Source organism: Gymnoscopelus microlampas (genome assembly GCF_963454915.1).
Source record: "Gymnoscopelus microlampas genome assembly, chromosome: 6".
In the NCBI taxonomy this organism is placed as follows: Eukaryota; Metazoa; Chordata; class Actinopteri; order Myctophiformes; family Myctophidae; genus Gymnoscopelus; species Gymnoscopelus microlampas.
The window spans coordinates 32,273,953-32,300,460 of record NC_139943.1 but is presented as its reverse complement, the minus strand read 5'-3'; the positions used below and the strand labels follow the sequence as shown (position 1 = coordinate 32,300,460).

Here is a 26,508-nt window from a genome sequence, read left to right as displayed (position 1 = left end):
TATCCAGAGCCTGCAGCCCAGTATCCATAACTTTGTATCCAGAGCCTGCAGCCCCGTATCCAGAACCCTGTATCCATAACTTTGTATCCAGAGCCTGCAGCCCCGTATCCAGAACCCTGTATCCATAACTTTGTATCCAGAGCCTGCAGCCCTGTATCCAGAACCCTGCCGATCACATAATCACCTCTTAGTCCTGTACAGACCACCATCGTGGGCCGGCCTCTTTGATGTGGGACCCGAGATGAGGGCGTGGCTGCACGACATTGAGCTGGACATCTAATGATGATAAACGAAAGAAGAAGAAGCCTGAGTCTCACTTATGTTTGTAATATCTAACTATATAAATGGCGAGCGACTTCCGCACCCTCGGTGCGGACACCCCACAGCTCTGTTATCGAATAAACAACGCACCGCCAGACCACATGTCGCCAACTGACTCGCCACGGCGGCCGCGCTGAATTTACGCGTCGCGTAGGGGACATCTCATTGCTCACTACACCTTTTCCACCGCGCAACATAATTAATTCCACTCACCAAATGTCGGACAAAACGGAAGGGGAGGCAGCTTCGTACCGTTTACCCTGCACACCACCGACACCGCACGGCGACGGGTTTCGCCGAAACAACACGAGCGGCCGCCATTGCACTCTGCCCATCTCCTCCACAACAGCACACACACAGCTCCTTTGCTTCAACCCCCCCCCCTTCTTACGTACCTCCTTTGTTCCACCCAGGCCGTTACTTTCACTTCACTCATGTCTCGATCACAATATGTCCGTCCTTCACGTGCCATGTTCATCCCAAACACAAAAACAAACAGCCACGGCCACAGCACAGCACGCTGCCCAGGGTAATCTGGTAAACAAACCTGCCTAGGTTCATGACACCACAGGACTCGACAGTGATGTCATCATTATGCAACCCGGAAGTACAAATACCAAGGATAGGTCAGTGATGTCAGTCGGGTTGCCAAGTTTGCTGCCAGGTTTTAAAAAACAAGCGACAGAAACAAGCAAACCGTGCATGAAAAAAAAAAAAACTGCCGAAGGGGTCCGCCATGTTCCAGGGGGGTCCCCGGGGGTCCCAACACTCACAGGGGTCGGCGGACCACCAGGGGGTCCGCGGACCACCAAAGTAACAATCACTATTAACATTTTTTCCAAATTTTTTATTTTTTATTTTTTTCCTTTTGGACACTTTTACTCCGGCGGTTTGGGTACCCCAATATACACGCACCCACGCTGGGCCCCGTGCGCGGCTGGGGTTTCGGGGGGCGTAGCCCCCCGAAACTCTAGCATTGTAATAAGTGTAATAAATATTTATTTTTGTTTGTTATATATTGTAATATATGTAATATCTATTTACTTCTGTTTGTAATGTAATATATAATATCTATTTACTTCTGTTTGTAATATATTGTAATATATGTAATATCTGTTTACGTCTGTTTGTAATAAATGTGACGTCCGTGTAAGTCTGAAATGTATCCAGAGCCTGCAGCCCTGTATCCAGAACCCTGCCGATCTGCCGATCACATAATCACCTCTGTGTCCTGTACAGACCACCATCGTAGGCCGGCCGCTTTGATGTGGGGGGGCGTGGCTGCACGTTATTGAGCTGGACATCTAATGATGATAAACGAAAGAAGAAGAAGCCTGAGTCTCACTTATGTTTGTAACATATTGTAATATATGTAATATGTATTTACTTCTGTTTGTATTGTATTGTAATATATGTAATATATATTTACTTCTGTTTGTATTATATTGTAATATATGTAATATATATTTACTTCTGTTTGTATTATATTGTAATATATGTAATATATATTTACTTCTGTTTGTAATATATTGTAATATATGTAATACGTCTGTTTGTAATGTATGTGGCGTCCGTGTACGTCTGTTTGCAATCCCCCCACCACCCCCAACCCCCAATCCCCACTCCCCCCCCACAGAGGGGGGAGGTGGGGGTGTCCCCACTCTCGGCCTGCACCTTGTCGTGGTGAGTGGGCTTTAAACCAAGACAGGCCATTTAACCCATTAAAACCAGGAAAGGATCTGTGTCATTTTGATTTTAGATTTTGAAAAAACATTTTCAGATGGGGGGGGGGGGTCAGTGGCCAAATATATATATATATCAATCAATTTGGGGATCCTTGGCACGAAAAAGTCCCAGAACCACTGATTTAAACTCGCTTCCAAAAGCTGAGTGCCGTACATCGGAAAAACGTTGTACAAATGACCTTTAGTATATTGTGATATAATTTATATGGACGTCGCGATGCGACGCATTGTGAGCTTGTAGATCTGCTATTTTCAAAAAAGATTTTTATGCATTTTATACATTCGAAAACTTTGTGAAATGGGACATTCTGCATAATGAGTACTTTCTACTTTTGGCACTTTAGTACATTTTGAATTCCGGACTTTTACTTTCAACAGAGTACTTCTACATTGCAGTATTGATACTTTTACTTAAGTAAAGAAATTGAGTAATGTTCCCGCCACTGCCTGTAAATGAGTCAAAGAGGTAAAAGACACTGGTATGGCACTCCTGGTTCACTAGGACGGGGTTCAAGTCCTGAGGTGTCCTGATGGTTACATTTAGGTTAAAAGTGTATTTGTAAGTGTAGTCATTTACAGGTACCCCCCAAAATAATCACATCTGAACTGGGGACCCCCCACCCTGACCAGCACTTGGACTTGGAGATGTAGGCATTACATTTAGTTTGACTCGGTTCCATGGATAAACATTGTGAAAATAGCCGATCTACAAGCTCACAACGCCTCTCAGTGTGAGGCGTTGTGAGCTTGTAGATCGACTATTTTCACAATGTTTGCCTCTTTCTTACGTAATATTTGACAATTTGGTTTTAAAAAGGTCTTTAAAGTCATTAAATTGTAACATTATAAATGTGCAGATACCCTGTATGCGCTTATACTGTATGTTGGTTTGTTTACTGAGTGAGTAAACAATGTTGACCATTAAGCTAATCATCTGGGGACCCCCTGGGGGTCCCAAACCAGTAGTGTGTTCTACCGTTACACGCTGTATATGCCGTATACAGTCCAGATTTTTTGGGGGAAAAGTGCATACAGTCTAATAACCATTTCATTGAAAACGTGCGAGTGTATACCCACGACCACGCGCATCGTATCGTATACCCTCCGAAAAAACTTAGAACACACCACTGTCCCAAACCCCAGTTTTGGAAACACTGCTTTAGAGGTACTAATGTTGTTCCCAAAACTAACTAACAAACTTACTAACATATTGACTAACTAACTAATTTACTAACTAACAAACTGACAAACTTACTAACATATTGACTAACTAACTAATTTACTAATTAACAAACAGACTTACTAACTAACTAATAAACATACTGACTAACTCACTAACTAACTCACTAACTTACAAACATACTGACTAACTCACTAATTCATTAACTAACTAACAGACTCACTCACTTAGCCTGGCGTGGCCAGAACTAATATCACTGCGTAGATCATTTATTTTTGCAATGGCAGATTCGTCTGAAACCAGACACTGACTGACTGACTGACTGACTGACTGATTGCAGACTGTGAGGTTCAATTCATAAAGGTCTCAGTGTAGGCCCTATAAAGAGAAGAATGCATTCGCCATCTGTTTTGAATAAGGGGTGTCATGTTTTGCAATTAATTAAGCTTACCTAGACTATTTCTGTTATTAAGGTTTTGTGATTTCTCTCAGACTGTGCAGGGCAGAGGCGTCTAATCTCTGAGTTAGGTTAACCGCATACCCTCGGATTAAAACTATTTATTTTTAAATTAAATTAAAACATTTAATTCCATTTAAAGATGTATTTACTCCGCACCAGAGGCCGGACTCCCGAGGGTACATTTTGATTCACTCTTCTGATTTATAGTAGTATGGGTGTAAGTAATATATACTTACACCCATACTACTGTGTGCCCCCTAAACAGTTCGACGCAGTCCAGTGCAGACCAAGGCCAGGACCCCACAAGGTAAGTTTGAAAGATTATAGCAGTGATCACAATGTTGACTGTGTAAATAAGACATTTAATTGCCCCCCTCCCCCCCAAACAGTTAAACGTGGAGGTGGAAGAGCTGGAACCCCACAAGGTAGGTGTTCTGAGTACAGAGGTGATCACAAGGGTGATTGTGCAGTCGGCGACTGAAGTTTTCGTCATCAACAGATGATATTCGCAGTACAGAGAAAAATGTTTTACATTTTATTTGATTATATAATAGATCTGTATGTGAAAGCTGTAACATTAAAACATTTTTTTTTTGCAGATGACAGCAACATCCGGCTTACTAGACTAGCCAGGGATGTTCTCTCACAGAGATCAAACTGTAAGTGTAGATGGCAAGGCTGACAGATTTTGAGATGGCATAGCAAAGATTTAATTTGGATGTATAATTTAATTGTTTTCCACCCCAGTGGACCGTGGCTATAGTTTCAATCAAAGAAACAGGACTATCAAAGATAGATTTGTATTTGCTGTAACAGTGATGACGATGGTGTAATTAAGATGTGCAATTAGATTTGTTTTGCCCTCAACAGGGCATCGCACTCCAAGTCGAAGGAGTCCAAGGCAAAGGACTCAACAAGGTAAAAAAGTATTTAGTTTCACAGTGATATACAGTGTAACTGGTGACTTTGTAATATGAGTTACTTCCTTTACCCCCTCCCCCAACAGAGACTCCTAGCCCTCTCTCAACAGAGACTCCTAGCCCACCAAATAGACCGTCAGTCTTCAGAAATGGCCAGACCCCACAAGGTACAGATTGACTATAGCAGTAATCTTAAATAGTGATGTCGCAAGTATGAAATGTAATTGGCTTGTCTTTCACCATCAGGAAAGCGTGTTGGAAGTAGAGGGCCAAAAAGTCCCAGGATTACAAAAGGTACATTTTTATCAAGTTTGGCAGTGATCTTACTGGGGGGGAGAGAGGAAGATTTTGATCTTGGAAAACAATTAATTTTATGTATTGACAAGCCAAAAGTAAAGCAGCATCACATAGCCAGCCACACCAGACTCTCAACCTTTAATACAACATTTATTGTTTCATTCTATAATTTAACAGCAAAGAAGAAGGTGTACGACTACCCTATGCCCGAGAAGTAAGAATGGAAGTATTTTAAGGTTTTAAAATAATTTGAAATAAAGTGGTCATATCTGTTAAGGCAAGTGTTTAGGTTAATATTTTGTTTTTTTACTCAGAGTTTCAGAAGGTCGTTGTGGAGACGCTGTTGGAGATCCTCGATGAATTGAGGACACTCAACAATCGGGGAGAAAGTGATGATGAGGGTGGAGCGTTGCCAATAGACGACGACGAGGAGTTCAACCTCATGTCTAAGGAGCTGGAGAAGCAACGATTCCGACGTTCAATGGTAAATACAAAAAAGGATATGCTTTAAATAATTTGAATTCAAAACGATTACATCAATGTTGATAATTTGTAATATCATACAGATTTCAAAGCTGTCCCACATTGGGGGGTACGACGTGAGGGCATGTACAAGAAAGATCCTGGACAGGTATGAATACAAATTGAAGTTTAATAACATGACACTGTAGAAAAATAAATATAATGGGGGGGGGGGGTTCCAATGTGGTAGTAGTCAGTGTATTATTGCTGTTCCATATACATTGTCTTCATTACAAGCTGCTAGCGCATGCTGTTGAGAATGTATCTGCTTTAAAAAAAAATCTGTTTCAGACTTTTCACCAATGGCCTGATGCGGAAATACGATATGTCCGGTGGTGGGCAGCAAAAAAAGAGGGCGTTCAAGAGTATGTGACAAGGGTGAAATGAGGGGTTCTTAAAACTTTTGTAATTTGTTTTTATTGGTGCTTAATGTGTATAATTGCCTCATTTAACCCCACCATCTTATTATTTTTGTACCAATTATTATTACGCACTGTATTGTTTATAATTGTTTTCCCCATGATCCCCTGGTCACATGTATTGAGAGACATTGAGTGGCAGAGCGGCAGTCACGCGGTCACGCCCAAGGCCACGGTCATGGCCAATGTCCCCAGACAGACTGTCACCACGGACAAATGAAAGAAGAGGGAGGTGTGGTTTGGCAGGTACAAAAGCGGAGGCGGGACCGTTTGAAAGAGAGAACAGAGCACCCAAGTGACAGAGGCGTCAGTGAGGAGAAGGACAGCAGAGGGGAAGGTTGTGCCGAGACACGGAGTAGAGGAGTGCATAGATGAAGTAGACATACCAGCCACCTAGGAGTTTGGAAGCCGAGGTGTGCCTACATTCAAAGGAGAAACCAAGAGGAGAAAGCGATCGAACCGAAGGGGAGGAAGAGGCGAGTGAGACCAGACCATATGAGAGACGAGTGAGACCAGAACATATAAGGAGCGCTGAGACTGGAAAGTGGCGATAACGTTGCATACGCAACCAACTCAGCGCCAGGTGTAAAAACCTGGCTGGCGAGTGAGTATTCGAACAAGCAACGTTGAATCCCTGTATAACCACTGCCTGAGACAACGCAAATGTATCGTGTAAATGCACAGTGAACTGGTCTAGATCTCTATAATTGCAGGCGGAGAGAAAGAAGAGAGAAGACGAAGACGACTGGCCTCAAACCCTTTCCCATCTTACCCCCATATATGGACATGCAGCATTACCCCTGAACAAACCGTGTTGAGTATCTTGAAGCACTTTATTGGCACAGCACTTTACTTGAAAAGTATTTGTTGCACAGAAACCCCCCATGCTAAGGAACCCTTGTGATTAAGCCCCGCGTAATTTGCACAACTTTATAATTTATTTTATAGTTGTTGTGTAGATTAATTGTGTTTTGTATGTTTATATAGGTTTTATTAGTATAGTGTTTATTTGATTGTTTTTAAGGCACAGAAGCCAATGTATTAGGGACCCAATAAATATGACTTACCTTTTTTGATACACTGTATTCGTGTCCAGTTTCTTAAAGGGATATTCTCATGCCAGTGTTGTATTCTCAAAACCAAAAGTATTGAAACTTACCAGTTAACCTCGAACCTGTGAAAGCCTGAAGAAGAAGTTAAAGTGTATTCAAAGGGGACTTCCCTCTATAACAAAAGTGGCGTAGTCGACAAACAATTAGTTCAGATAGGACTCACAGTAATTACGCACCCAGCACTTTATTGTGCATTTATATTTTATTGTTGTGAGTTTTATTCTGGATTATTTATTAAAGGAGAAGAGTGCAATAGTACAAACAAATTGCAAGTCAAATGTGATACAATTTCGGCCCTGTTCACATATTTGGCGTTGGCGGCAGGACTGGTTGAGAACAAACACATGAGAATACCCTTAAGAGAAACTGTACTGTTTTGTTGTTTTTGTTGCTTTTTGTTTTTTGCTTTACGGATTCAGAATGATGATGATGGCGGTGTATCCCGGTGCCCCATGGTTACCCACCTTTGGTGGAACAGAAGGCGAGAGTAAATATAGGGAATGGAAAGACCAGATTAGAGGATTATTAAGTACCCAGGAACTACCAGAAATCAGGAAAGTTGCTATTATAATTAAAACGCTAACCAACGAAGCTAAACGGCAGATTAGTGTGGTTGAGGAGGGCGAACGCGACACAGTGGCAAAAGTTTTTAAATACTTAGATGCTTTATATAAAGAAACTGTCTCTGTCGCAGAAATGCGCTCACTATTCTATCGGTGCGCACAGCGCGCAGGAGAGAATGTACAAACTTACACCCTGAGACTTAGAGAGCTGTTTTGTGGGCTGCGGCAGCACGACCCAAGCACCGCTCCCTCCGAAGCCATTCTTCGTGATCAGTTTGTTATGGGTTTAGCTGAGGGCCCCCTGGGCCAAGCCTTAAAAATATATGCTCGACGACACCCAGATGAAGATTTTGCTGCTTTACGCGAAGAAGCCTACCTGTTAGCTGCTGAACATGGAACTACTGAAATAACGTGCCACGCTGTTAATCCTATTTCTGTCCCCTACCCTTCTCAGGACCCTGCTTGGAGAGAAAAATTAAAACAGGAAATCATGGACGACGTAAAAACTCAAATGCAAGGATTCACGCAGGAACTCATGAAGGAAATCAGACCGCTCCTCCGCACTGGCACCAATGACGCACGAGCGCGCACTCCACCGCCACCTGAGCGACGGTATACGGCCTCTCAGCGCTACGAATGGGATGAAGGAGGTAGGCCGATATGTAGCCAGTGTAGACAGGCGGGTCATATAGCGAGATTCTGTAGATCCGACCGAAGTCAGTTAAACTAGTACGCCCTGTCGCCGAGGTCCGGGGGGCAGAGGTGCAACGTTCACAAAAAAAGTTAAGGGCCAATGAAGTGTTTGTGGGGGAATGTCCGACAATTGGGATAACAATGGGGGGAGTCCAAATGAGGGGTTTATTAGATACGGGGTCTCAAGTCACATTGATGCAGCAGAGTTTGTTTAACGAAAAGTTCTCGCAAGATAAAATGGAAAATGGGCCTCTGGTGTTTAGCCTACGGGCAGCAAACGGCCTTGATCTACCCTATTCTGGCTATGCCATATTCGATTTAGAATTAGAAGGACTGAAAATACCGGGAAGAGGAATCGTAATTGTAAAAGATGAACATTGTATTGAGCCGCTGATCATTGGGATGAACGTAGTCCACGCAGTGTGGCATGCATTATTTAAACTCTCTGGGAGGTCTGTGTTTCCATGCCAACAGGAGAGGACACCATGGAAAAAAGCATTCGCCGCCTGTAGGAGAGTGGAGGCAGTGACCCACGAAGACGGAGCATTGGGCTATGTGTGGCCTGTCGGCCGACGGAGAATCCGAGTCCCCGCCCGCAGTGAGTTAGTAGTATGGGGCCGTGCCTGGAAAGGTTCAAATGGAGCCGAATACGAGGCCCTGATGGAGGCCATGCCGGAAGGAACTGATCTGGGAGTGGCCCGAGCGTTGGTCACCGTGCGTAATGGCCGAGTCCCCGTGCGCATCTGCAACCCCCACGCGTATAGCGTGACCGTGGGCAGACATCAAAAGTTAGGGAAGCTATATCCAGTGGAGGAGGCCGACGTCCGTGGACGACGAGACCTGAACCTGTCCCTAGGAACCGACGGAGCCGTGGAAGTGTCCCTGGTGAGCATCGAAGACGAGGGACCCGTGAAGACCTTACCTGAGGAGATGGAGGCGTTGACCCGGCGAGATGACCTACCTGACCAGCAGAGAGAAGAGCTGCATGCGATGATGTGTAAATGGAAGAAGGTGTTTGCAGTCCATAATGAAGATTTTGGGCAGACGGACGTGGTGCAACACCAAATACCAACTGGAGACGCGGCACCCATCCGCGAGAGGCACCGACCGCTGCCGCCCTCCATGTATAGAGAAATGAAGACCTTATTGAGTGACATGCTGGACAAGGGAGTGATAAAAGAGAGTTGCAGTCCCTGGGCAGCGCCCATTGTCCTGGTGAAGAAGAAAGATGGCAGCTGGCGTTTCTGTGTCGACTACCGTAAACTGAATGCCGTGACGCACAAAGATGCCTTCCCTTTACCTCGGATTGAAGAGACTTTAACAAGCCTGACCAAGGCTCAGTGGTTCTCCACACTCGACCTGGCCAGCGGTTATTGGCAGGTGGGTATGGACCCTCGGGATCGAGAAAAGACAGCGTTTACCACCCCTTTAGGACTGTTCGAGTTCCAACGTATGCCGTTCGGTTTATGTAACGCCCCCGCGACCTTCCAAAGATTAATGCAGCGATGCTTGAGTGGCCAGGTGACAGAGTCATTATTAGTGTACCTCGATGACATTATTGTATATTCACCTGACTTTTCCTCTCACATGCAGCACCTTGACCAGGTTTTCGAGCGGCTGTGGAGACACGGATTGAAACTGCGCCTCGATAAATGCAAGCTTCTCCAACCGGAGGTAAAGTTCTTGGGCCACGTTGTAGACAAAGAGGGAGTGCGCCCGGACCCTGAAAAGTTGGCTGCGGTAAGAGACTGGAACCCACCCTCGACTGTCCGCGAGGTCCGCGCTTTTCTAGGTCTGGCTGGTTATTATCGCCGCTTCGTGTCCTCATTTGCTGCCATAGCTAGGCCGTTAAATAGTTTGTTGATCGGAGTCCCGAATGATGTGAAGTCCCATCAGTGTAAAATAGAGTGGTCCCCTGAATGCCAAAACTCGTTTGATGCTCTTAAAACTGCCCTTACGCAGGCTCCAATACTGGCTTATGCAGATTATGACCGACCGTTTGTAGTGTATACTGATGCGAGTGGCCGCGGGCTCGGCGCCGTTCTGGCACAGGTCCAAGATGGCCAGGAGCGAGTAATCGCCTACGCCAGCCGAAGTCTACACCCTACCGAACAAAATGATGCAAATTATAGCTCCTTTAAATTAGAACTCTTGGCACTTAAATGGGCAGTGACCGAAAAATTTAAAGATTACTTAACTGGCGCTCATTTTACGATTTATACAGATAACAATCCTGTTGCGCATCTTCAAACAGCTCGACTAGGCGCGGTGGAACAGCGCTGGGCAGCCCAGCTAGCATCATTCACCTATGATATAAAGTACCGACCTGGAAAAAGCAATGCGAACGCAGATGCCCTGTCTAGGTTCCCTGTTCAACCTGTAGGAGTGGCCGTAGTGGAGTTGGCACCGGTGGAGAGAGAGGACGGGTGGGCTGGAGCTGAGTGGCGGGGAACACAGGATCGAGATCCGGACATCCAGATGGTGAAGAGTTGCGTAGAGCGGAGGAAACTGCCTACCCTTATGGAGAAGAGGAGTTGGTCACGGGAAGCCAGGCAAATGTTACGACAGTGGGACCGGTTGCGCATCAGAGACAATGTGTTGTATAGGCAAGTGATTGATCAGCATACACAAGAATGTTACTTACAGCTTGTTTGTCCAGGGGCGCGACGAGAGGAGGTGTGGAAAGGACTCCATGAGGCCTCGGCACACGCCGGAGTGGACCGGACTTTGGCGCAGCTTCGGCGCCGGTTCTACTGGCCGGGCATGGAGGGGGCGGTGCGACAGTTCCAGCGAGGTTGTGTTGCCTGCAGCCTACTGAAAGACAGGATAGAGCCCAGGGCCCCCTTACAGCCATTCGAAGTATCGTATCCTATGGAGGTAGTGGCTATTGATTTTCTCACATTAGGTAGGCCGAATGACGCATGGCAGAATATTCTTGTAGCAACCGATTTATTCACCAGGTACAGTTGGGCTATTCCAACGCGTGACCAAACTGCGCCCACGACTGTCCGTGCGCTTTGGACACATATTATTCAGCCATTCGGTTGCCCGGCTCGTTTCCATTCGGACCGAGGCCCGAATTTTGAATCCGAATTAATGCAGCAATTGTGTCATACATACGGTATTACTAAGAGTCGCACCACCCCTTACCACCCAGCTGGTAATGGGGGGGTGGAGAGGTTTAATCAAACACTGTTAAACATGTTGCGCTCTCTAGATACTGATCGCCAAGGCAGATGGAATGAACACTTACCTGAGTTGGTACACGCTTATAACAATACTGAACATGGTGCGACAGGTTATGCGCCTGCGTACTTAATGTTTGGTCGCCACCTGAGGCGTCCGGTAGATGTAGCATTAGGAGTACCGTTGTCACAAAATCGAATGGGAGTGGGAGATTGGGTGCAAGATCACCAGAAACGAATGGCCACAGCGTATAGGACAGCCGAGAAAAAAATGGTGCATATAGCAGGACAGCGTAAACAGGTCTATGACCGCCGAGCCGGTATGCCACCATTGTTACCTGGAGAGAGGGTGTGGGTACGAAACCGGAACCGACAGGGACAAGGTAAACTGGGCCCATGGTGGGACCCAGAACCTTTTGTGGTATTGGAGAGGGTGGGGGATGCGGGCCTAGTATACAGGATCCGACCTGAAAAAGGAGGGCGAGATAGAACGATCCATAGGAATGCATTAAAAGTGTGTATAGCCCCCAGGTCACCGATGGAGAGCCCCGAACCTGCCCCAGTAGCCGAACCGGTGGGACCAATATGGCCGCCTTATGTAGGGTTTTTCCCCGGTCCTAGGGAACCTGAAGGTCCGCGGCGCTCTGGAAGAGCGAACCAAGGACAGCCACCTGAGAGGTACGGGCATGACGTTTAGAACCAGTTGCCAGGGACTGCCAACGAAAAAGTAGGGGGGAATGTGACAAGGGTGAAATGAGGGGTTCTTAAAACTTTTGTAATTTGTTTTTATTGGTGCTTAATGTGTATAATTGCCTCATTTAACCCCACCATCTTATTATTTTTGTACCAATTATTATTACGCACTGTATTGTTTATAATTGTTTTCCCCATGATCCCCTGGTCACATGTATTGAGAGACATTGAGTGGCAGAGCGGCAGTCACGCGGTCACGCCCAAGGCCACGGTCATGGCCAATGTCCCCAGACAGACTGTCACCACGGACAAATGAAAGAAGAGGGAGGTGTGGTTTGGCAGGTACAAAAGCGGAGGCGGGACCGTTTGAAAGAGAGAACAGAGCACCCAAGTGACAGAGGCGTCAGTGAGGAGAAGGACAGCAGAGGGGAAGGTTGTGCCGAGACACGGAGTAGAGGAGTGCATAGATGAAGTAGACATACCAGCCACCTAGGAGTTTGGAAGCCGAGGTGTGCCTACATTCAAAGGAGAAACCAAGAGGAGAAAGCGATCGAACCGAAGGGGAGGAAGAGGCGAGTGAGACCAGACCATATGAGAGACGAGTGAGACCAGAACATATAAGGAGCGCTGAGACTGGAAAGTGGCGATAACGTTGCATACGCAACCAACTCAGCGCCAGGTGTAAAAACCTGGCTGGCGAGTGAGTATTCGAACAAGCAACGTTGAATCCCTGTATAACCACTGCCTGAGACAACGCAAATGTATCGTGTAAATGCACAGTGAACTGGTCTAGATCTCTATAATTGCAGGCGGAGAGAAAGAAGAGAGAAGACGAAGACGACTGGCCTCAAACCCTTTCCCATCTTACCCCCATATATGGACATGCAGCATTACCCCTGAACAAACCGTGTTGAGTATCTTGAAGCACTTTATTGGCACAGCACTTTACTTGAAAAGTATTTGTTGCACAGAAACCCCCCATGCTAAGGAACCCTTGTGATTAAGCCCCGCGTAATTTGCACAACTTTATAATTTATTTTATAGTTGTTGTGTAGATTAATTGTGTTTTGTATGTTTATATAGGTTTTATTAGTATAGTGTTTATTTTATTGTTTTTAAGGCACAGAAGCCAATGTATTAGGGACCCAATAAATATGACTTACCTTTTTTGATACACTGTATTCGTGTCCAGTTTCTTAAAGGGATATTCTCATGCCAGTGTTGTATTCTCAAAACCAAAAGTATTGAAACTTACCAGTTAACCTCGAACCTGTGAAAGCCTGAAGAAGAAGTTAAAGTGTATTCAAAGGGGACTTCCCTCTATAACAAAAGTGGCGTAGTCGACAAACAATTAGTTCAGATAGGACTCACAGTAATTACGCACCCAGCACTTTATTGTGCATTTATATTTTATTGTTGTGAGTTTTATTCTGGATTATTTATTAAAGGAGAAGAGTGCAATAGTACAAACAAATTGCAAGTCAAATGTGATACAATTTCGGCCCTGTTCACAAGTACAAACTTTTTTTCCCTCATCCAGGGTAAATAGAACAATTGTCTGTGCTAGTTCTTTGTTGATGCTTCTTCATGTTATAAATGTGTGACTGACATGATGACATACATTAACAAATGACAATTTGTCTGGACTATATGTGGCAATCTCTGTTATGGCTACTGTCAAGTCTGAGAGTAGATATTTGTCATTGTTTTGATTGCAGAAGCTGTTCGGCAGAATTTTGCAGAGGCAACGGAGGCCCAGGTCAGCGCCTCAATAGCCGACCACTTCAAGCAGGCGCCAGCTCGAAGTGGCGGGGGGGGGTACAAGAGGCCAAGGACAAGGACCCCAAGGACCCCAAAATGACTATCGATTACTCACCCCTTGAAAATTTGAAGTCTGCACCATACCACCATAATCCTGCATATTTGTGTGTGTGTGTGTGTGTGTGTGTGTGTGTGTGTGTGTGTGTGTGTGTGTGTGTGTGTGTGTGTGTGTGTGTGTGTGTGTGTGTGTGTGTGTGTGTGTGTGTGTGTGTGTGTGTGTGTGTGTGTGATGCGTGTGTGTGTGTGTGTGATGCGTGATGCATGCATGCATGTTCCTAGCCTTGTGTCTTTGTTGCTGCAAGCCATTTCATAATGTTGCTGTCACACTTTTATTCTCCTGGTCAATCATTTTCAAGATTTTTAAGCCAGGTCACTGCTTTGAAATGCAGTTTTTGCTTTGTTTCACAATCTCTGTGCTCTTTGGCCACTTTCAAGAATTGATCAACCTGTGAGGATTGATAGTGATAATATCACAAGGATTTTTAACAGGCTCTAAAAATACCTCTTTCAGGACAAAGATATACTGTAGGCCTAACCTTTCAAAGTGGAATGTGGAGATATATTTGATGAGTATTGGTATGGTGAGAAGAAGAATGCCTTTGATTTGTCCCTGGAGGCAGTGTTCAAAGGCATTAACTTACAAGTTATGTTTGCTTTAGCTCCCAGAAGACGCACATACCGCCGTGTTTCTAAATCCTATCTAAAACTTAAGGCAGTTCTAATTCAATTTCAGAGCACAGCATGTTTTCACAGTTTTGGGCAAAGTGAATTTGGGAAGCTGGCTGCTGCTTGCCTGCTATTTACGCAGATGCAGAGTGTGTGTAATAAACTGAGTGTGTGGGGAGGGATCATGTGTATGATAGTTAAATATGTATGTGTGTGTGCTTGTCTATAGCAAAGTATAGTAAAGTTCAACAAATTGTTATATTTGGTTTGGTTCTTGACTCTTACCTGCACCTCCATTGTTTCACTCAATATGAGTAGAAAAATAAGTTAAGGAATAAAAAAAGTTCAATTTTGAAAAATTGTTGAAATGTAGTTGAGGGATGGTCAAATCTTAACATAAATACATTTATTTATATCCTTTTGTACAGTACAAATGACATTAGTGTTACACTCAAAGCTGTTTAAAATATCCTTAAAGATAACAATGTAAATACATTGTCAGAACATCCTGGGACTACATTACCACATTTATCAAGGTAAGGATAACAGGTTAAATTTGTTCCCTTTAGTATTTTTCTTTTAAATAGAGAAGCTGGATCTTCATTAAATATTGAGGCTTTTAAATGAAAATATGTCTTGTAAAGGTAGTCTATCTAATGCTAATAAGTTTAGATCTTATTTAAACGTCTGGATTTAATTATAAGTATTCATATCCTTATAATTAAATAGACGTTTAAATGACGTCTATGGGGTATACATTTGATATAAAAATAAACGTTTAACAAACGTCTAAGAGGTATATATATAGACGTTGAATAGACGTCTTTTAAACGGCTAGGCTAAACCTATACCGCTAAAAAACTTTCACCAGTAGACCAATTATAAACCCGTTTTAGCCTAGCCGTATAGGGGCCATTTAGACGTGTTTTGTACGTCTATTAGACCGAAAAATGCTCAGTGGGGAAGGAATAAAGATTGGCTTTTTAGTGACTTTTGATATAAGAATACACAAAAGTTGATTTTTTTTTTTTATTAGCGTGAGTTATGACACGTCACTCTCATATTAGATCACGCTGCTGCCGTAGCGTTCCTGGCCCTCCCCTCACAGCCGACAGCAAATGACACCCCATGTATGAAGGAACCAGGCGCGTAGCCAGGATTTATATTTTGGGAAGGCAAAATGTTGGGTGTCTATCGAGAAAGAGCCATTGCAACCAGGGGCGCCGATTTATGATTTTGCCTGTTTGGGTGCTGTTTTGTAGTCGATTTGAGTGTATTTTGGTCACACATTTGATCACTAAGAAAACTATAGTAAATGATAGTCAAGTGTGGTTAACCACACACGCTTCTTTGCTATTGGTTGCTGCCCGGTCAAAGTTCACCAAAGTTGAACTCCTTCAGAGACAGTAGACAAGCAGTGTATATGATTCCCAAGCTAATATGTGATGGGGACTCGTTTTGTTCCATTCAATGTCCTACATATGTGCAAGGTTTTATAAAACTAGAAAAAGTGCTCCTCGGAGCACTGCCAGACCCCTAGTGGTTGAAATCTGAATGGCTGGACTTCGCATGACATGTGTGCAGAGGAAAAGAGGGACAGACCGACCGACCGACCGACCGACCGACAAAGCCTCATGTAGGCCGACCCCCTGGGTCTGGCAAACATTACTTTTTTGGCACTCTGTGTGTCAAGTTTCTAGTGTATGCAGTAGACCAAATAAGTAATAATTCCAAATATATTTATTGATAGTTACATCTAACTGTACAAAGCTAGCACAAACCCTTGCAATTACTGACTGGGCTGGGAAACAGATAAACATGGACCGTTTTCAGTTCCTTCAAAGTACCAACACAAAAGGTTAATGTTACCACAGGTCTACTCCAGAGCCTTGACGATGGCTTCATTGGCCTCTATGCTGATCTGAGCCTCTGCCCTGCCCACCTCATCAGGCACAGTGGACATGTCAAGCTGGGCCTTCTCCAGGTTGGCCTTTGCAGCTGCAATATCCAGCTGGTCAAGGGGCATAGCTTCCTCTGCTAGCAGCTGTACTGAAGAATCTGCGTTGACTGTCACCGATCCACTGCTTACAAAGTATCTGGCAGAGGAACCATCATCATTGAAAACTGTTACAACCCCGGGCCTGAGCACCTGCAGGTGCAGGTTCTTCTTTGAAGAACACCTGGGTTGGAGAAGCAAATGTGAAGGACATCTGATGCGAGCCTGTGGCTGCTTCAGCATAGCAGCGTGCGTGCCTCAGCATAGGGAAAGAACAACGAAGAAATCTTGCTGCCATCATAATTGTTAAATAGTTTTTAATCAAGATTAAACTAAGTCAGATCTACCCCCAAGCAAGTCAGTCAGTGTGCGCTCGAACTGCCCAAAAGTATTTTAAATGTCAACGGAGAGGCGAATAACTATATTTGGAAGTCAACATGATGCCACAGTGATATGACCTCACGGTGCCAGTATGACATCATCAACATGACATCTGAGATACTAATGGAAGCCAACTCCCTTATTAGACCCTGTATTGTTAAATCACAAGCAGGCGCACCAACAGCGAGGTCTGTTTGCGATTGGCTGAGATGCGTAACCTACGTCACGCCTTGGAGACCAGACAGCGTACTTACACAGTGTATACTGGTCAGACTGACCTCATTTCTGTTCAAACCGTCGAAGAGAAACTACAGTATTTCTCTTGTATGAACACTGCTGATCAGTTACTTCTTTGAATCTATGGGCATAAATGCTAAACTATGGCAAATGGGGCGTGGCCGCCAGATAGACCACAAGGTCACTTCTTACAAGAAGAACATTTTTTGTCATTTTGAGACCCTGCCGACTGGCTGTCTGAACTGCAGCTGTCCCTTTCAGCACCACAAACCGCATTTTGGCATCTACCTTCCACGCAGCAATGCTACTGGTAAGGACTGCCATCAGGAGCAGCAAACTCCTCAACTCTTCAAGACGAGACATTTCCAGAAGTCCCACACTGACCAGATAAAAAGGAAAAAGACCACCGCATGTCTCTTTAACGGGGTCCACCTTCCACCCAACAATGGCTGCAAAACAGGTAATAATTGCCGTCGCACGCAACAGGCTCCTCGTCCCCTCTCTGAGGTGAGGGGGAAGAAGACCTCGGAGGATATCTGTAACGAGAAAGCTGAGGATGAACTCTCCTTACTGATCTCTCGCTATCTGAAGGAAGTCAGGCGTGAGACTGACCAAGCGAGGCTGAAGCTTGAAGTCAGCACCTCATTACAGCCCGGTGAGGTGACAACGCAGGCCATCCTCAAAGAGACATTGGCGCGCAAGCGTAAGAGCTTACCATCCACACCAGAGGAATCCATGGGGGAACCACCCTGCAAACGGAGGAAGGGACAACAGGTTTGCATCTCCCCCTCCATGCTGGAGTCAGGCACCAACTCCGGCCCCCCGAGGAACAGGGGTCCATCATCATCATTGGACTATATTGGACTGATCCAAGGATTAATGTCCTTGTCACTGAGGCAGGAGAGAAGCCGTGCGGTGGTGCCTGTTCAGAAAGGAGAGGACCTGGGGGAGATGGCACGGACCTCAGAGTGCCATGTTCTCCCAGTGAAACTACTCACTGTCAGGTGACAAGAGGCGGCTGGAATGACACAAACGTACGACATCACACTAAAATTATCACGGAAAGCAGCGAGAGAACTCGACGTTTTTTTTTCACCATCTATTAAAACATTGGTCAACCGTACTAGACACTGAACTAGTATCACATAGCAACAGTTTAGATGTAATTTGATTGACTGTAACACCTTGCTTTACAATCTCACCTGATCATCGCATGTAGTGTTTTAACCCGACACCCTTGAAGTGATTGGTGCCACACCTAATGATCCAGAACACCTTCTATCCTACATGTGCATCTGAAAGAAATCAGGATTGAATCTGACCAAGTAAAGCTGAAGCTTGAAATCATCACCTCATTACAACCTGTGTGAGCTGATAACACAGGCCATCCTCAAGAAGGCATCATCACGTAAGTGTAAGAGCTTACCATCCAAAACCATGGAGGAACCACCCTTTACATGGAGGAAGGAACAACGGCTTTGTATCTCCAACTCCAGCCCCCCGAGGAAAGAGGGCCCATCATCATTGGACTGTATTGGACTGATCCAAGGATTAATGTCCTTGTTGCTGAGGCAGGAGAGACCTGCGTGATGGTGACTGTTCAGTGAGGAAAGGATCTAGGGGAGATGGTGCAAAACCCTGCACACCACGTACTCCTGATACTCAATTGTCAGGTGAAAAGAGGTGGCTGGCATGAGTCAAAGGTGTGATATCACACTTACGTCATCACAGAATCGTATTTAAGCAGCGAGAGAACTCGACGTTTTTTGTTCACAATGTATCAAACATCATTTGAACTTATTTATGTGTCATTTATACTTGGTTGACTGCCTTACCTTGATGCACAAACTCACCTGATATCCGCAACTAGCATTCTAGCCTGACACGATTAAGTGATTGGAGCCACCCCTATATGATCCAGAACACCTATCCTATACATGCATCTGGAAATAATAGATATTTAGACTTCCCAGGCAAATCTGAAGCTTGAAGTCAGCACCTCATTACAGCCTGGTGAGGTGACATTGCAGGCTAGAAGAGCACCATGCATCCTTTGAAAAGAAGAATGCATATTGATGTGTACAGCCTCTCATTGACAGAGGCAGCAACAGTTCACAGCACAATTAGGAATTCACAAGGACTAAATTGGGGGAGTAATGGTGTAGAGATGCAAAAAGAACAAAATCATAAACCATTAGCAAGTACAGTAGCTTTGATTTTGAAACCGATTATAACCATTAAGAAGTGCGCCTTTAAGGGCAACCTCCTCTCCTCTTGCTGTGACCTTGCCGTGGTGGAGAGGCTTGAGTGACTCAATAACCCTGAGAGTAATGCCGGTGGGGGTAAAACCCCTGACAGGTTCCATCATACTGGACTGGTCATAGGTGAGAGTCCAGACAAACAACAGCAAAGTCTCTACATCTTTTTAGGTTTTCACTGAAGAAATTCACACCATCGATGCGGCCACTACACATTGTTTGGAGCTGTCCTAGTAAGTATGCGCACGCACACACACACTATACATTTGTGCACTGTAAAAGCATTGTTTACATTGATTAGAAGTTTATTTTTCGCTCCATACTAACAGGAATAAGATGATCACGTTATCATACTGTATGAAAGATGTATACATTGTAGGTTAAAACAAAACTGTCCGTATGTATCTTATTATGAGCCCCATGTTTTAATTGTTTATGTTCAATGTTTTAAGTATAAAACTGAAAGGTGGGACTGGCAATGCACAGTTTTGACCAGAAGGTGGCAGTACTCCCTCACATAGACTACAGGAATGGCTACCATCAGGTTGATGGCAAACCAACCATATTTCACAGGTGAGCTACTCAAAAAGTTACCTTCACAAAGGTACAGCACTTTCATCATGTTGGCCTCTACTTTTTCTGCTTTTCCTCTTTCAATAGGAAGACATAGTGCTGATGTTATAGACGGACCTTCAAGTACTGCACTAAGTACTCTGAAACCTAAAACGTACGATTTTGTGCAAGACCATAAATACTATATGTGCTCTGTTGGTGAGGGGTATATCAGTCTTATTCTGAGTAGAGGTGTTCTGGATCTACAAGCTCATAACGCAACACATTGTGCGCTTGTAGATCTTTTCGGCAAGCGACAGAGTATAAGTTCAGCATTACTCACACTTGGTCGTAATGTCATTAACACAGGTTGGCAATGTCTGAATACACAAACAGCACAGACTGCTGTAACTAAGTAAATGATGGCAATGCCATTAAAGTTGTTGCATACTTCTGCCATTATTATATTTATATATTTTTGATAAGTCTCATCCTGCTGTATACATGTCAACTGTAAAGAATACAGTATAACCATAGTAATAATATCTCTAATATAACATTATATTCTGTAAATAGAAATTAGGATTAATATGCATTCATCTTATATCCTGCACACCCGTTATTAAGGAGCTCCCCAGTTAGTTTTGATTCAATGAAAATATTTGTTATCTTTTTGCAATATGAAAACACCTTCATAATTCCTTTGCCACATGTAAACATCATCTGCTCCCTTAACACTCCCTCAGACTGCTACATTTATTGCTATTTGATTCCTTATACTGGGGCATTAGGTGGTACCTGGGGACATGGATTTGCGATAAAAACAAAAAACATTCTCAAACACTGAGACCTGACTTTTGTACCTGTGAATTGGATTCCAAACGTAAGTAACACTTACATTACCACAACAGTCTGGAATGGAATCAAAGATTTCTTTGGATTCATGTGAGTTACACATTTTAGGTGTAACTCACATGACTATATAAAAGTGCCCAGGTAAAACCTGTTTGCTTATAACTGTATATGCTGTCCTTTACCGTTGAGCACCAGAACCCTTCTGTTCACAATTTAGCTGAAGTGTATTGGACTTCATACTACTATATCGTAAAAAAGTAAAAATAAACATATTGTCCAAAAATGAAAAACATAATAATATGCTAAAAGTAGAACAAGACATACAAAAAATTAAAACATGTGAAACTATCCTGGCCTAATTACTATACTTACTCCTCAACCGACTGCTATTTCTTCTATTCTTCTCTTTTGCTCCTCTGCACTCTCTTCAGATGAGGGCCTACCTGTCTTTATTGGCCTCATGCACGATATGTATATATTTTTCTCATCAGGAATGTTTGACATATGTAAACTGTCTTCCTTGTTCTTTCTTTCTATCTCTGTTCTACCCTTTCTGGAAAACTGCGTCTGAAAGTGTATGAGAATGTGTGGTGTCGACATGGTTTTGTGCAGAGCTGAATTAGGTAAAAAGGAGATGTCTGTTTAGAAACATTTGCGGTGGATGATGCTGGGGCCGGTCTCATCGTATTCCTGCTTTGCGACCCACATCTGCTGGAAGGTGGACAGGGAGGCCAGGATGGAACCGCCGATCCAGACCGAGTATTTACGCTCTGCTGGGGCAATGATCCTGATCTTCATGGTGGATGGGGCCAGCATTGTGATCTCCTTCTGCATCCTGTCAGCAATGCCTGGGTACATGGTGCTACCTCCAGACAGCACTGTGTTGGCATACAGGTCCTTACGGATGTCCACATCACACTTCTTGATGTACTTGTAAGTAATCTCGTGGATGCCTACGGACTCCATACCAAGGAAGTGAGGCTGGAAGAGGGCCTCTGGGCAGCGGAACCTCTCATTGCCTATGGTGATGATACGTCCATCAGGCAACTCATAGCTCCTCTCCACGGTGGAAGTGGAGGCAGCGACGCCCATCTCCTGCTCGAAGTCCAGGGCGACGTAACACATCTTCTCCTTGATGTCACGCACGATTTCCCTCTCGGCTGTAGTGTTGAAGGAGTAACCGCGCTCTGTCAGGATTTTCATCATGTAGTCTGTGAGGTCACGACCTGCCATATCCAGACGCTTGATGGCGTGGGGCAGTGCGTAGCCCTCGTAGATGGGCACTGTGTGGGTCACACCATCACCAGAGTCCAGGACGATACCAGTGGTACGACCGGAGGCATACAGGGCCAGCACGGCCTGGATGGCAATATAAATGGCAGGGGTGTTAAAGTTGTCGAACATGATCTGGGTCATCTTTTCTCTGTTGACTTTGGGGTTCAGGGGTGCTTCTGTCATCATGACGGCGTGCTCCGCAGGGGAAATTCTTAGCTCGTTGTAGAATGTGTGGTTCCAGATCCTCTCCATGTCATCCCAGTTGGTGACAATTCCATGCTCAATGGGGTACTTCAGTGTTAGGATACCTCTCTTGCTCTGGGCTTCGTCACCAACGTAGGTGTCCTTCTGTGACAGACCCACCATCACTCCCTGATGCCTGGGGCGACCGATGAGGGAGGGGAAGACAGCACGAGGGTTGTCTTCTCCAGCGAATCCGACTTTGCACATACCGGATCCGTTGTCAATAACCACTGCTTGGAATTCATCGTCCATGGCTGAACTTTGGGTGGGTGGGCCTTTCACTAAGGGAACCAGTTTCAGGCAAATTATATGCTGCACAGAACGTGTGTATGATCTTTTATGTTGCTCTGAATTCACTAGCTTGAATAACTGAGTATAGTCTGACCATTATACAGTTTAAATACGCAGTCTGTCAACCGAAGCGTGACGTAGGTTGCGGTTCTCAGCCAATCGTGTGAGGTTCGAATGTAGTAACCATACGGAGATGACTGAGGCCATAGTGCTGACATCATAGATGACTGTCATCATAGAAGTCATTGGAGTCCGAGATCCACATGGAAGGCCGTGCTGTCATTAGACCATCTTGTTTCCTGGTACATCTGGCAAAGCAGAAATTTCATAGCCTGGTAAACCCTCCCTCCGGAAATCAAATGAGATTTCCGGAGGGAGGGTTTACCAGGCTAGAAATTTCAGCCAAAACTGACCTCCATTGACTACCAGTATAAAACGTATAAAAAGTTCAAAAAGTATAAAACATATGGAAACTTATCGACAGCAGTTTGTGAGATTAGCCCCGGACACACAGACACACTCTAGATGGCCTGGCCCCTACAGTGCCATGCCCTAAAAATAACTACTTCTCTCAGCCAATCACAGGTGAGTTCGGAACATAATAACCATAACTGGGTTTGCCAGAGGTCTCAGTTTTATATTAACCATTTAACCACAAATATTTTCTACATTATTTTGAAAAAATCAAAAAAAAAAATCTACATGAGCTATTTCCGAAAATAAAATAAAAATTAGTTTGATTTGTTTGTATTTTTTTGCCATTGGGCTAATTGTATTATCGATCATATGTTCTTTTGCCATTGGGCTAATTGTATAATCGATCAGATGTCTTGGAATCTATCTATCAATTCATTTGTGAAATCTCTGTGTCTATATGTTCCGGGCATAACTCTGAACATATAGACACTGACCGTTCAAACTCTGTGTGTGACCCAGATGACCCGGGGGTGTACAGTGCCAAGTGCCAATTCCATTGGATCAACTGTTTCAGAGAACCGAAAACCCACGAATATCTGTATGTCTGCCTGCGGGTCTGCGGAGGACCCAAAATGAAACCGCTCATTATGCAGAATGGCTCATTTCGGAGCAATACATATGAATTGATTATATTACAAATATTGATGCAGTAATTTACACTTTTTAAATCTGCTCTGAGGAAGGCTGCGGCCGAAACGCGTTAGCGTTCACATCTCAATAAAATGAGAAACCACATCTGAGCCACTGTCTTGCAATCTTTATTTTGGAGTGCCGCTTTTTTCCATTTAGGTGGTTTTCTTTTGATTGATGCAGTAATACTGTTAATCTCAATCTGAGATTATTATCCATAACAGCCTTATTTTATCTGTTGGACTACCTTAAGTGCAATGGATGTTCACCAACAACACAGCTTTATTTATTTTTTTGATTTTCTTTTGGACTTTTATGCCTTTATGGATAGGATAGTTGTAGGCTGACAGGAAATGGGGAGAGTGCAACAAAGGCCATCGGGATCAACAACACATCTTTCTAAGAAGGAGTAGAGGAGCTGGATACATTGGGGGGCTTCAGGTTGAATAAATTGAAGAAGGAGGAAACTTGGTCTGGCAACTCTGCAAGTACACTCTGAGTTAGAGCCACCCTGTCCCCTTGGAACTGTCTGAAGGGAACAAACTGGACAATGTCTCGCATTGCAGCATCGCCGCTCGGTGAATACAGGATTCGGTCGTCGCTGTCAAGGAACTCCATGGCGCTGAAGTCCTCATTGCCAACCCCAATGATAATGATTGACATCGGCAAACGGGAAGCTTCGACAATGGCAGTGCGTGTCTTATCCATGTCTGTGATCACGCCATCAGTGATGATGAGCAGAACAAAGTATTGAGAACCAGAGTGCTGTTGTAATGCTTGCCTAGCAAAGCAGGCGACGTGGTTGATGACTGGGGAAAAGTTGGTTGGACCATAGAGCTTCACCTTGGGCAGGCACTGCTGGTAAGCAGTCACCACTCCCTCTATACCATCACAAAATGGATTTGATGAGTTGAAATTGATAGGAAATATAGGGGAAACATCCCATTGAGGAGGGATCCGGGCTCCAAATCCAAAGGCAGGAAACATCTTGTTACTGTCATAGTCCTGGATTACACTGCCCACAGCCCTGATTGCTGACAGGTACTCATTGTAGCCCTCAGGGTTGATGTAATGGAGAGACTGGGGGCTCATGGGGTCCCCATTGGAGCTTGTGAAATCTAAGGCAATATTGAAGTGGAGCTGACAGCCACCCATGATGTAATCCAGGAAAGTATAAGTCTTCACCACCTGGCACTGCTTGACGCATATGACCCCAGAGTTTCTATAGTCTCTCTTCTTTTGTAACTTTTTTGGGTCGATACATTCAAATTCAGCCGGGGTTAGGTGTGTTCCCATTTGCATGCGTGAGACTGTGGTCTCAAACTCTCCAATCAGTGCATGGGAGCCAGATTCACGATGGTCATAACATAGAACCTTTATTGGTTTCTCCATGTCTCCATCACAGAGAGACTGCAAGGGGATCGTGAAGGGTCTCCATGTTGGATTCAGGTTGTTCTTCACCACCTCTGTCCTGTGGGCCAGCTGCCATCTAGTTTCTGACTTCTTGTAGAATTCCAGGAATGGGTCTGACCACCACATATACTTTTTGTCTAAGTTTCTGGCAGATACTTTAAAATTGGCCACTGTGCTGTCGGTTATCTCATCAGCACATATTGCGATGGTCCCACGGCCTGCAGGCTTATTGTTCTTCCGCAACAGTGGTCGGTTCAGCCTCTTACAGGACACAATCTGTCCCAAGGTACATTCCAGCTGTCCCAGGAAGTCTTGATTTCTCAGGTCATTGGTGTTGTCGTCTATGTCATACACACAGAACATAAGCTTCTGCACCATCTCAAAGTAATAGTCCATGACAAACTTCTTTGCAAACTTTGGATTGAGACAGTTCAGGATCATCTCTGTACGACCGACCTCATGCCACTGGGACCCTGAGTGACTCATGTACAGAATACACAAGGGGTCAGACTTGGACAGGACATCCTTGTCCAAAAGATTCTCACAGGAGATGGTTAGTTCCACCTTGGTCATGCAATGATCGGGCCCCAGACCATGCATTGGTGCTCCACCTGTAGAAGCCATGGTATAGGCCTTTGTATAGGTTGGTATAGGCTTGTTGTTTTAGGCTTGAAAATCAGGCTTATGCAACTGTGAGTCAAGACTCTCAAATCAACACAATGTCAAGTAACTGCTAAAAGACCAGTATACAATTTAAGTACCCAGGCTGGCCACGAGGCATGATGCCAGTTATGCCTCTCTCATCCAATCACGTGTGAGGTTGATGTAAATAACCATATATGGTAACCATTTATCGTTATTCCTTGAGAACCGCCCAACCGATCGACTTACATTCAGTGTGTGTATTGCTGATGACCCAAAGGAGTGATGTGCTGAGTGGGAAGTTGGTCGGATCGGCTGTACTCAATGTAATAAATCCGCAAATTCCTATATATGGAGTACCCTGATCTGTCATCAATAATATCATGTCATAGCACTGATGCCTGGGTGGGACTCCATATTTGGGCATGGCTGACATGGAATGCCATATTGTATGCACATAAAAGGGATATAGGAAGACAGAAACACAGATAGAGAGATCTATCTATATGCCGTGTATGGGCATGCTGATATGCCCATATATAGAGATCTCTGTCGGTCCTTGTCCCCTTTATGCCCATACATGGAGATCGTATACTTGATGTCATCAGTATATGCCCATATATGGGCATATATGTATGCAAACACATTAGTATAGAGCCCT

The 26,508-nt window shown here is 44.4% G+C and overlaps 2 protein-coding genes, 1 long non-coding RNA gene and 1 pseudogene across 4 annotated transcripts; 1 reads left to right on the top strand and 3 right to left on the bottom strand.

Annotated features, from left to right (window-relative positions):
• Window positions 1-3,855: 3,855 nt before the first annotated feature.
• On the top strand, window positions 3,856-4,752 carry LOC311047112. The gene is made up of 6 exons (XR_014600935.1): window positions 3,856-3,882; window positions 3,972-4,013; window positions 4,096-4,131; window positions 4,306-4,365; window positions 4,577-4,624; window positions 4,713-4,752. It is a non-coding gene; the product is annotated as an uncharacterized lncRNA (long non-coding RNA).
• An 11,717-nt stretch (window positions 4,753-16,469) lies between these two features.
• LOC311047212 (ATP synthase subunit delta, mitochondrial-like) lies at window positions 16,470-16,894 on the bottom strand (annotated as a pseudogene). The gene has a single exon. The product of its transcript is annotated as an ATP synthase subunit delta, mitochondrial-like (transcript).
• Window positions 16,895-21,518: 4,624 nt separating this feature from the next.
• Window positions 21,519-22,646, bottom strand: LOC311047626 (actin, cytoplasmic 1-like; the record flags this gene model as incomplete). The annotated part of the gene is made up of 1 exon (XM_084060406.1): window positions 21,519-22,646. One exon carries the CDS (start codon window positions 22,644-22,646, stop codon window positions 21,519-21,521), a length of 1,128 nt encoding a protein of 375 aa, XP_083916532.1.
• Window positions 22,647-24,191: 1,545 nt separating this feature from the next.
• On the bottom strand, window positions 24,192-25,829 carry LOC311046955 (copine-3-like; the record flags this gene model as incomplete). Its single annotated transcript, XM_084059534.1, has 1 exon — window positions 24,192-25,829. One exon carries the CDS (start codon window positions 25,827-25,829, stop codon window positions 24,192-24,194), a length of 1,638 nt encoding a protein of 545 aa, XP_083915660.1.
• Window positions 25,830-26,508: the final 679 nt, after the last annotated feature.